We start from the raw sequence: 11,911 nt of genomic DNA on the forward strand, positions 1-11,911 counted from the left end.
ATACTACATAGATATTCATGTAACATATAATCACATAGCACATAATAAATTATTATAATATAATTAATATAGCATTCATATCATTGTTGTTAATATAACATATAATTGCATTACATTATTAAATATATTACTATTATTTCATCCTTTTCATTTAAATTTTTAACGTGGCTAGTAAAAAGTTTTAAACTACCTACGTGGCTCAAATCATATTTCTGTTGGTCTGTACAATATTTCTAGCCAATGTGGACACACACACAGACACACACAGAAAACACTAAGCAGGAATATTTCCAAGTCAGTTATAAACAACACAATATTTCAACATTTATTATTTTTTATTTTCATTTTTCAACTGGTGTGTACTAGCTTTTTTGAAAGTCCAAAGGTTACATGCTTTGTATGTTATATATGTATGAGTCTATCGATATAACATTCTTGAAAGGACCAAATCACAGAGATGGAGAGAGGATTCGTGGTTGCCAAGGGTTCGGGACAAGGCTGGGGAGGGTAGAAGGCAGTGAGAGTGGCTAGAAAGGGGTGTCACGAGGGATCCTGGCAGTGATGAAAATGACCTGCGCCTCGACCGTATTCATGTCATCTTGGTTGTGATATCGTAATGTCATTTTGCAAGATGTGCCTATTGCAGGAAACAGGTCAGAGGTACCCAGGGTCACTCCGTTTTACTACCTACAACCCAACGGCATGAGAATTTAAATGAGGTCAAAATAAAATGTTTAATTTTTTTTTCAGCGCAAACAAAACAGCAGTTGACAATGTAAGACAGCAAATTCCCCTGGGACCCCATTCCCTCGAGGGGCCCAACCAATGTTTCCCAACCCTAGGTGTCTTCCTCACTGCTTACTTTTTGCCATAACTATATAACATCTTTTTACTTAGTACTTTTTTTTTAACCCAGTGAAGTAACATACTGACTTACTGTTTTTCTTTAAATCAACTCAATTCTAAAAGCTGAGATAGGTCCATGGACTTTTGCTTTGTACTAAACAAGAATAACTTCTGAGATACCAGTTACATTTTTCTTTTTTGCCAACTCTCCATAAAATAAATATAGAACTCTGTTTTTCAAGGTTTGAACGTTTCTGTTTGTCTGGGTTCTACGTGTCTAATGTATTCACACTCTCTGCACACGAACGTGTTGTTCTATGGAAGGACTCCAGGTATATTGGTTGCTGTTTGTTTTCCAAAGTCCTTGGATGGAAAGAAAGGTTGGGGGTCCCTAGAAGGACGTGCTAATCTTGGAAATGAGGAGTGATGAGAAGGGTTCGCCTGGAAGAGGAAGGACAAGTCTGGGAACGATGGAAGGAATGGAGGCGAATTCACTCAACCACCACCCACCTCGCCAAGATCCAATAAGCAAAGTGAATGGACCGGAAGTTTGGTGGAGCGCCGGAAAGATGGGGGCCAGAGAGGCCTCCCCTTACACCTCCTGGCTCTTCAGGGCCGGGGTGTCCACTGTGGAGAACGTGTTGGACTTGCTCTCCTTGCCCACGGACTCTTCGGCCAACACGCCCCGGATCCTGGAGGGGAGGGACTTGAGGAACCGGGTATGAAAGCCCTGGGCAGCGACCACGTAGATGATGGGGTTAATACAGCAGTTGATGTAAGCTATGGAGACACACAGGGCATCCAAACTGGACACGAATTTGAAGTTTGTCTTGTGGGAAAAAGACAGCATCATCCCTGTCACCTGGTAGGGCAGCCAAAAGACAAAAAAGCTGGTCACCACTGCCACCACCACCTTGAGAGTCTTGGTGGAACGGGTGGCACTGCGGCTCCAAGCCCGGATCAGAAGGAAGGTGTAACAGACTGTAAGTGTGACCAGCGGCCCCAGGAAGCCCACGACCAGCCGGATGATGGCCACGGCCCTCTCTATACGTAAACCGTCCTTACCATAGTCAAGCACACACGTCATCTTGTATGGGAAGTGTTCCACATGGACCTTACGATACAAAAAGGAAGGTATGGTCAGCAGCAGAGCCAAGGCCCAGGCCACACCGCAGGCCGCCCAGGCCATGTGGGCCCCTCGATAGTTCTGGCACCAGATGGGATTAAGCACCAACAAGAAGCGGTCGGCGCTGATGGTGGCCAGAAGCAAGATGCTGGCATACATGTTGAGCAGGATAAGACAAGGCAGGATTCCACAGGCAGCATCACCGAAGGGCCACTCGTTGTGCAGGACAATGGATGCAAACAAGACAGGCAGCGCCAGACAGGAGAGGAGGTCAGCCACCGCCAAGTTGAAAAACCAGATGGCATTGATGGTTCGCTTAACCTCGGACCCCGTCACACAGACCACCAGGGCGTTGCCTGGCACTCCCACCAGGAAGACGACTGCAAAGATTACCAGGGCGATCACATCTGGAATACGCAGCCTGCGACTTTGGGAAGAGTCATCCACCGGTATGTCGGGATTATTGGTCCAGTTGCTATAATCGTAGTAATCAGAGGTGCTATTAGTCATGGAGTCCTGGGTGGAATCAGAGAAGCAGGGATGGTATAAGTCTGCAGACAGGTGGCGGGGGGGCCCATCAGAGCTACTCAAAGCCCATCACTCCACTTCTTTAAGTCTTAGGTTTCTCCCGGGGAAATGGGGATGCTGGGGGCTGAGAGCCAGCTGGGGTGTCATACCACTTATTAAAATAGTGAAAACCCTTCCACGTTAATGGGTCTCCATGCCATCCTGCCACCTCCCCCTGAAGTCCCTGGACTTCCCCAGAGTCTAGCAACCAAATGGTTAAAGCCTAGGCCTGCTACAATACTGTGGTCACTATCGACTCTGGCCAGTACCCATGACACACTGCTTGTTAGACATCTTTAATGTCACCAACACACTGAGATGATATTACTGAGCGGGTAGTTCCCCCACCAACACCACCACCAGCAGTATCACCCCCTTTTGCTGCCTCCCACCCACTGAGGCAGCTCTGTGCTCTGCCTGAGAGCAGCTACCCAGAGTCAGCAGTGTTTCAACAGGGCCTCATATACTCAGGCATCAGGGGTAGACAGGGAGCATCAGTCATCAAGATACATAATATCTTTTTTTAAAGTTAATTCTGCACTTTAATCCTTACAGGAGAATAAGCTAATAATCATACGAACATAAATCCAAAACTGATAGCCCAAGTCCTGAGCTATTCCCTAAATTTAATTTTTCATTTACTTCTTTTTCAAATTTGCATTGGAGTATAGGCAATTTAACAATGTTGTGTTAGTTTCAGGTGTACAGCAAAGTGAAGATATACAATATCTTAATGAAATATTTTAAAGAATCAAGGTGAATGCACCCCCCCACCCCCAGAAAAAAACCACAGTGCAAAAAAATTCTAATTTTAAATGAAGGCAACCTGCTGCAGTTGTTTGTTTGTTTTATGGCCCTGCATTATTATGCAAGAGGAACCTGCAGATCAGCCCACAGTTTTCATTCTCAGCTGGGTGCGGTTTTGCAGGTGGACAATGGCATGCAAACATTCAAGCCACGTGGGGCTTTACGTATAGTCATGGGGTTTTAGGAGGGGTTGTTTTGGGAAGGGGGCTGGTAAAGCTTTATTTAGTTTTTCTACTTGGTTCAAACTATGGAAGGATATTTTCCTAAGTGTAGATAGGGGCACACATGTGTCCTTCTGCCCTGGGTACCAGGGTGGCTCGGCACGACACTAGGATCCAAACCCCGACTGTCCTACTTGAAGCCTACGTGGCCCTCTGCAAGTTCCATTACTGCTTCATGCCTCCATTTCATTCCTGGTTAACTCCTATAGCAGTCCTTCAGTTTTAGCTATCGTTCTTCCAAAACCTCAGTCTCAGAGCAGAGAGAAAATATTTAGGGGCGGCAAGAGGAAGAAGAAGAAATAAGAATAAGAAATAGACATGTACCTTGCTAGAGGCAGGGCAGAAGGGAGGAAAGGAATAGAGAAGGATATGAGTTCAAGAACAAAGGGTATCTTAGTGCACAGATTATGGTCTTTAATTACCACCCGGCATTCAAAGGAACCAGGGCTCCTTGGAGAAAGGCTGTTTCCTGTTCTGGGACAGAAAATATACAAGATGAGCCCAGAACATCTCACACTAGAAAGTAAGAAAAAATGTTAAATAATGAGAGGGACATATCAAAGAGACAGCCTGAAAAAGCTCCCACGAGTCAAAAGATGGTACAATTTGCGTATATAATAATAACAATAATAATAAACAATAACTGTGATGCAATAAAATACATTAATAATAAAGATCTATGAGTTCATAATGGTAATAAAAGCAAATAAGCCCATTGGTCATATTTTTATTCTGGAAAGGGAATGAATCAAGCACTTATCCTGCCATTTCTGTACAGAGTCTATTTCAGGGATTAAAAAGAGTCAATGTGGGAGGGCCTTCTTTAGAGAAGAATCTAAAAATAATACTTGCAGAAGGAATGATAGACGAGGAAACATGGATCTGGATGACAATCAACAACACCTAATAAAACCATCAGGTGAAAAACAGACAGGAACTTTATAATAAACAGGTTGAGCTGGCACTGCACACCCTCCATTCAGCCTCAGCGCCTGGAGAAGACAGACAAGTAGACTTTTGCTCTATCTGATGTGATGCAGTAGAAAGGATACGGCACCACCTATGAAGTAATTTTTGCAAAAAAAAAAAAAAAAAGAAGAAAAAGGTCAATCTAATCAAGATCTAAAACTACCAGTTTACAGGAAAAGCAGAGGAAAGAGGAACACGTTAACTTACACCACAGGGACAAAATCAGCCCCATCGGAACTCAGGAAACGCTACAGGACAAATGGTCTTGTTACTCTCACAAATAAATGGCGTTTTTAAAACGGAAGGGGAGGGACTTCCCCGGCGGTCCAGTGGCTAAGACTCAGTGCTGCCAATGCAGGGAGCACAGGTTCAATCCCTGGTTGGGGAAATAAGATCCTACATGTCGTGCAGTGCGGCCAAAAGATTAAAAGAAGGGGGCAGGGGAAGGAACGGGAAGTGTCATGGATTAAAAGAGGTTTAAGAAGCATATCAAGCAAAGGCAAAATGGAGACCTTGGTTGGATCCAATTGGAATAATCATATGGGAAAGAAGATACTTCAGAGACAACCTGGGAGATTTAAAGATGGACCGGATAGGGCTTCCCTGGTGGCGCAGTGGTGGAGAGTCCGCCTGCCGATGCAGGGGACACGGGTTCGTGCCCCGGTCCGAGAGGATCCCACATGCCGCTCCGCGGCTGGGCCCGTGAGCCATGGCCGCTGAGCCTGCGCGTCCGGAGCCTGTGCTCCGCAGCGGGAGAGGCCACAACAGTGAGAGGCCCGCGTACGGCAAAAAAGGTAAATAAATAAAAAATAATAATAAGAGCTGGATTTTTAGGGCACCTAAATTTGCAGGCTGAGGTTGATACCCACTAAACACCCAGCTCGTGGATTAAATAAGATGAAAAATGTTTAAGCACCTGGCAAAATGCCTAGTACACTCTAGGGAGACGAGAAATGGTAATGCTCTTATTATTTATCGATCTTACAATTACTGAAGAGCTCAGATCTTTCTCTGAACAACTGTTTCTTATTTCTAGTTCCTTTATGTTACCCTAAGGTCAACTGGGTCCATAGGGCTGATGGTCCAGGGTACTTGCTGGTAGAGCCATAGCAGTGATTAAATTATTCAGAGGGAAAATGTCAGTGTCAGCTGATGAGTGGATGAACAGGGTATGCTATACCCGTGCCGTGGAATATTATTTAGCCATAAAAAGGGATGAAGCATTGATGCAAGCTACAACGTGGATGAAGCTTGTAAACATTATGCTGAGCGAAAGAAGTCAGACACAAAAGGTCACGTATCATATGCTTCCATTTACATGAGGTGTCCGGAATAAGCAAATCCATAGAGATGGGGAACGTGCTAGTCATTGCCAGGGACTGGGGAAAGGGAATCAGGGAGGGAGTGCTTAATGGGTACGGGGTTTCTTTTGAGGGTGGTTAAAAGGTTCTGGAAATAGATACAGATAGTGATGGGACAACATCTTGAATGTACTAAATGTCACTGAATGGTACACTTTAAAATGGTGAATTAGTGTGTGTGGCTGATTCATTTCGTTGTGCAGTAGAGGCTAACGCAACATTGCAAAGCAACCATACTCCAATAAAAATTAATATAAATAAATACATAAATAAAATGGTGAATTGTACATTACGTGAATTATACTCAATTAAAATTAAAATACCAGTGTCATAAAGACAAGAGATGAATGGGGACGAAAGAGCCAGGACAACCCAATGTCATGTGACATCCTGGACCAGAGTCTGGAGCAGGAAAAACAAATTCACTCTAAAGGGCATTATTTGGACAATTGAGCAAGTTTGAATATGATCTGGTATCGCACCATTTGCATATAGATAATAGTATCTCACCAAACAGTAAATTTCCTGACATTGATCATTGCGCTGTGCTCGTGTAAATGAATGTCCTTGTTCTTGAGAAGGAGACACCGAGACATTGGGGGGGCAAAGGACATGATGCCTGCAACTTACTCTCAACTGGTTCAGGAAAAAAAGACAGTAGATGATAGATAGATGATAGATAGATGATAGATAGATAGATGATAGATAGATGATAGATAGATGATAGATGGACAAAGCAAACTTGGAGAATCTGGACAAAGAGTATATGGAAGTTCTTTGTATTATTCTTGTAATTTTTCTATAAGTGTGAAAATGTTTCAAAAAAGTTAAAATTGTTGAATTGTTTCCATTGATAACGAGCCCCTGCCCTGAGCCACCCACCTGTACCATCCCCACTCCCAGAACCCTGGCCTCCCATCTTTCTACTTTGGGACCCCCACCCCCAGTTCCCATGCTCGGATCGCTACAGGGTTAATGCCGGGCATGGTAAGAGGCCCCAGACCCTGCTCAGGGGGGGCTCTGCCCCTTAGCAGGATGTTAAATATTTTAAAGGTCCACCTCAGACATGATACATGAAACTAACTTTTGTCCCTGCTCGTTTCACAAGCTCTCGGCCATGCTTAGCTGCAGAATAAGCCAGACCTCGAAAAGGGGAGCCTCCCCACCCCCTGCTCTCACGCTCACCCTTATCCCTCTCATCAGCTGACAAAATTCCTTTTCTGGAATGAACTCACGAGGTCCCTTCCTCTCACTGACTTCACGAGTGCAGAAAAAAGATGCTAACTCTAACCCTTTGTGGTTTCTAGGATGCTCCGGATAAAAAAGGCTTGCAAAGGTTTGCCATCGCAGCATAACTACGAAGACTAGAAATAGCTGATGCATCCAGCAAGAGGGGACTGACTAAATGAATGACGGCAAATCCAGGCAAAGTAGCACTATGCAACCGCCGAAAGAATGAGGAAGTTTACGTAAGGATGTGTGTGGAAAGAGCTCCAAGATCTAGGGTGAAATAGAAAAAGTAAGAACCGAACGGTGTGTGAAGCATGCTACCTACAAAAGAGGAACCTCTCTCTCTCTCTCACTCTCTCAGTTTTTCTCTCTCTCCCTTCCTTCCCCCCTGCTCCCTCCCCTCTGTCTCTATCATTCTATCTCTCCGTGTGTGTATGTGTGTGTGTGTGTTTGCTTGTGTATGCACAGACTAGTTCCAGAAGCAGACAGGAAATCTGTAACAGTGGTTCCCCCTGGGGAGGGGAAGTAGTGGGTTGGAGGCAAGCATTGGAAGGAAGATTTTACCATACATGCTTTTGTTCTTCTTATATGTAGAGCCATACCAGTGAATGCACCGTCCTTTCCCCCCAAAATGGATGTTATAGAGACTATACAGAAGAATTCATGGTTCTACCATTCTAGGAGTCTAGGAAAGATTCTAATGATATTTCTTCATTGCACAAATATTAACAGGCTAGGGGATTTGTTCCTGACATACCTGGCACCTGCCCTTGGAGAGGTTATGGTCTACTGGGAGAGAGAAATGAATCCCCAGGGATGGTAACTGAGTGTGTTCCATAGAGAATCCAGCCTGGTGTGGGACCAGGAGAAGGGTCTTGGTGAAATAAAACCACAGCACCGTTCAACAGAATTTTCCGTACTGATGGAAATATTCCAGATGTGCACCTTCCAAGATGTGCACCTTCCAACCTGTGGCTGTTGAGTGCATGAAATGTGGCAGATGTGTCTGGGAACTGAACTTTTACTTTTCTGTCATTTTAATTAAATGACCAGCCACATGTGGCTGGTGACTACCGTCTCGGACAGCACAGGTCTGGGGCTCCTAAGTGATTCCTAAGTGCTGGGCGCTGTTCTCCATGCTTCCCAGGTGTTAGTTCGTCAATTCCCTAAACACAGTATTTATGCCACAACAACCCCAAAGGCAGGGTACTCTTATTGTTCCTAAGTTCACAGGCTCATTTCAAGAACCCTTGTCTGTTGTGTGGAGAAATGCCTCCTGATCAGAAGCTAAGAAGAGGAGGCTGGGATTGTCTAGCTGCAGTGAGGGATGGTGGTGGCTTGCACTAGGGTGGTGGCAGTGAGGAGTCATGAATGAATAGGAGGAGAACAAGGTGAAGAAGATGCTTACGAGGAAAGAACTCAGAATTGCCAAGCTCTGTTCTAAGTCCTTTTCACGTATCAGCTCGCTTATTTATTTATTTATTTAGGCCATGTGGCATGCGGGTTCTTAGTTCCCCAACTAGGAATTGAACCTGCGCACCTTGCAGTGGAAGCGTGGAGTCTTAACCACTGGACCGCCAGGGAAGTCCCATGTATCATCTCTTTTAATCCACAGGACGACCCTATGAGCATTGTTGCCATTGCAACACCCATTTTACAGATGAGAAAACTGAGGCTACAGAGCTTAAGAGACCTTTCCTAGTCCTCGCAGTTAGCAAGTGGCAGAGGTAGGAGAGAACTTCTGAGAGTCCAACTCCAGAGCCCTCTCTGAGAGGCTACCAGATCTCAAGTGTATTGGAAGTGAGGGGCATGCATTCAAGGCAAAAGGCCACAAGGTAACAGGGAGGAGTGTCCACACACCAGAAGAATGAACGAACATCAGTGTGGCTGGCAGGTAGCCAAGACGAGGTGGGAGGAGCCACAGACGCCATGTTAAAGGATATGTATTTATTCTGGGGTAATGGGGAGCCATGGATGGTCTTGGAACTGAGGAGGGACTAGATGAGAGTTTCTCTTTAGAAAGATCCCTCTGGCTGCTGTGAGGAGGTAAGACTAGAGGCAAGAGGACCAGAGAGGCGGCAGGGGCAGGGACCCAGGCCAGCGAAGATGGTGGCTTGGATGGGGGTGATGCCCAGGGGAGGAAGAAAAGTGGAAAGACTTAAGAGGCATGACAGGGGACTTCCCTGGTGGTCCCGTGGTTAAGACTCCACGCTCCCAATGCAGGGTGCCTGGGTTCGATTCCCGGTCAGGGAACTAGATCCCGCATGCATGACACAAATAAGACCCAGCACAGCTAAATAAATAAATAATAAATAAATATTTTTTTAAAAAAGGAGGCATGACATGACTACAGTCAAGCAGCTGGTGGGTGGTAAACTCTGCCCCAGCCCCTTCCCTCCCTCACTGGGCTTCAGTCTCGCCATCCTCACAGCAGGAAAGTCCTGCCAACTGTCCCCTCCATTACGGTGGAAACAACAGACTCACTTAGGAATGCTGTCAGAGCTAGTAAATACGAAGAAGGCACAGTTTTCTTTTTTTTCCGGAATATCCCTCTCCCTGTTCCTACATGGACACACGTCTTTAAACAATCCACCCACAGAACCACTTGAAACCATTACAGCGTCCTCTGAGACATGGGATACAAGGGTGGAGGCGAGCATCTCGACTCAGATTTACCTTCTTGAGTTTGCAATCTTTGTGACTCAGCATCCCTGAGCACGAAGAAACATAAGCACTTGCATTTTAAAAGCCACGAGAAAAAGACAAGCCTTCAGATCCTCTGAGGATGCAATGAACTGCCTTTCAGGTTGGCAAAAATTAAAAATTCCATAGAACTATGCAGATGGGGGTCTAGACAAGTAGATACTCTCATGCTCTGTAGATGAGGAATGTAAATTGGTACAAGTTTTGTCAATATCTGTTAAAGTAAAAATTGCCCATGCCTTGGATTCAGCATTTGCAGTTCTGGAAACCCAGATGTGGGTCCAAAGATATAATTTGGGTTTTGTTTTGGTTTGGTTTGGTTTTGCCACGTGGTTTGTGGGATCTTAGCTCCCTGACCAGGGATCTAACACCGGCCCTTGGCGGTGAAAGCACCGAGTTTTAATCACTGGACCACCAGGGAATTCCCTAATTTTGGTTTTAAAGACAAAGTATTGGACAGCCTAAATCTCCTTTGATAAGAGATGGAAACTCCCACTGGCATATCACATAGCTGATAAAAGGAAAGAGGCAATTTCCCTGAAGTACATGGGGATGATACTTTCCTCACAGACGGTTTAAGTCAAAATTCATGTGTCAAGTGCCTAGCACAGTGCCTGGCATGCAGTAGGCGCTCAATAAACGCTGGGCAATAATATAATATGTTATTCATGAAAGAAAAAAAAAGACATAGGACAATGTGTAAAAGAGACTTCCCTTGGGCTTCCCTGGTGGCGCAGTTGTTGAGAATCTGCCGGCTAATGCAGGGGACACGGGTTCGAGCCCTGGTCTGGGAAGATCCCACATGCCGCGGAGCAACGAGGCCCGTGAGCCACAACTACTGAGCCTGCGCGTCTGGAGCCTGTGCTCCGCAACAAGAGAGGCCGAGATAGTGAGAGGCCCGCGCGCCGCCGTGAAGAGTGGCCCCCACTTGCCACAACTAGAGAAAGCCCTCGCACGGAAATGAAGACCCAACACAGCCAAAAATAAATTAATTAATTAATTTTAAAAAGCCAAGCATTTGAAGCCCTTTAAAAAAAAAAAAAAAGAGAGAGACTCCCCTTTATAGAGTGGGTGGGGGAGAAAGGATAGACATGTCACAAGCATTGAGGGCCGACTGTATGCCAGGCACTGCTGTAAGAGCTTTCTGTGTATTATCTCATTTAATTCTCTCCACGACCCTACGATGTAGATTCCGCTCTGTAGGGTTACTATCCCCATCTTCGCGGTAAAGAGAAGGAGGTTCAGAAAGACGGGTCTCGTCCGCTATTACACAGGAAAGGCAGGGTTTGAACCCCATTTCAGTATGACCCTCGTGTCAAACTGCTCCTTACTTCGTTCCCTACGCTGCCCTGGAGCACCTGTAGACTGTTTCCAGAAGGATCCACCACAAACTGGTGCCCACCGTTGCCTCTGGGGGAAGCTACAATGAATCTGAAGCTCTGGGGAGGGAAGGGAGTTTCACGGAATACCCTTTAGGGGTTTGGAGCTATTTAACAGAAAGAAAAAGAAAAAGTCGAAGCTAATCGTGGGCCCTATAATCCCTTGACAATCTAACTTTTAACTGCCTCTCAGACCTGGAGTGGGAGAGTCTGAGATGAGGGAGAGGGGAGAAGGAGGGGGCTGGGGGCTGGAGATCCAGGACCAGGAGGAGGGGGAAGGAAAGGGGGAGAGGTAGCAAGAAGGGGCGAGTGGGGAGAGCAGACGGAGCCCAGAAGGGTAGAGGGTGTCTGCCCCCCACTCCCCCCACCAAGACTCACCATATTCAGGTTTCTCCCAGGTTCTCCGCTGATCAAAGTTTCCCTCCTGCCTGAGGGTTGTGGTTTTTAAAGCCCCAAGTGACTCTGCAGAGAGGCGGAGAGGAAATGACCCATCTTTCCCCTCTGGAGTTCTCATTGGTCTAGGGCTCCTTCCGCGGGGCACACACCCAGAGAGACCTGATCACCTCCTCCCAGCCACAGGAAGGAGGCAGGGGCTCCGAAACCTGAGGAAGTTCCAGGTCCCAGGAGGGAGGAAGCCAGAGGAAAGAGACCCACACTCCATTTAGGCTCAGCCCCTCTCCAGGCCTTGGTTTGCCCCATTTG

The 11,911-nt window shown here is 46.0% G+C and overlaps 1 protein-coding gene across 1 annotated transcript; it reads right to left on the bottom strand.

Annotated features, from left to right (window-relative positions):
• Positions 1-323: 323 nt before the first annotated feature.
• On the bottom strand, positions 324-11,636 carry C5AR1 (complement C5a receptor 1). Its single transcript, XM_030873781.3, has 2 exons — positions 11,588-11,636; positions 324-2,488 (listed from the first exon to the last, which is right to left on the bottom strand). Exons 1-2 carry the CDS (start codon positions 11,588-11,590, stop codon positions 1,439-1,441), a joined length of 1,053 nt encoding a protein of 350 aa, XP_030729641.1. The 5' UTR covers positions 11,591-11,636; the 3' UTR covers positions 324-1,438.
• Positions 11,637-11,911: the final 275 nt, after the last annotated feature.

This window comes from Globicephala melas, chromosome 19 (assembly GCF_963455315.2).
Source record: "Globicephala melas chromosome 19, mGloMel1.2, whole genome shotgun sequence".
Lineage (NCBI taxonomy): Eukaryota > Metazoa > Chordata > Mammalia > Artiodactyla > Delphinidae > Globicephala > Globicephala melas.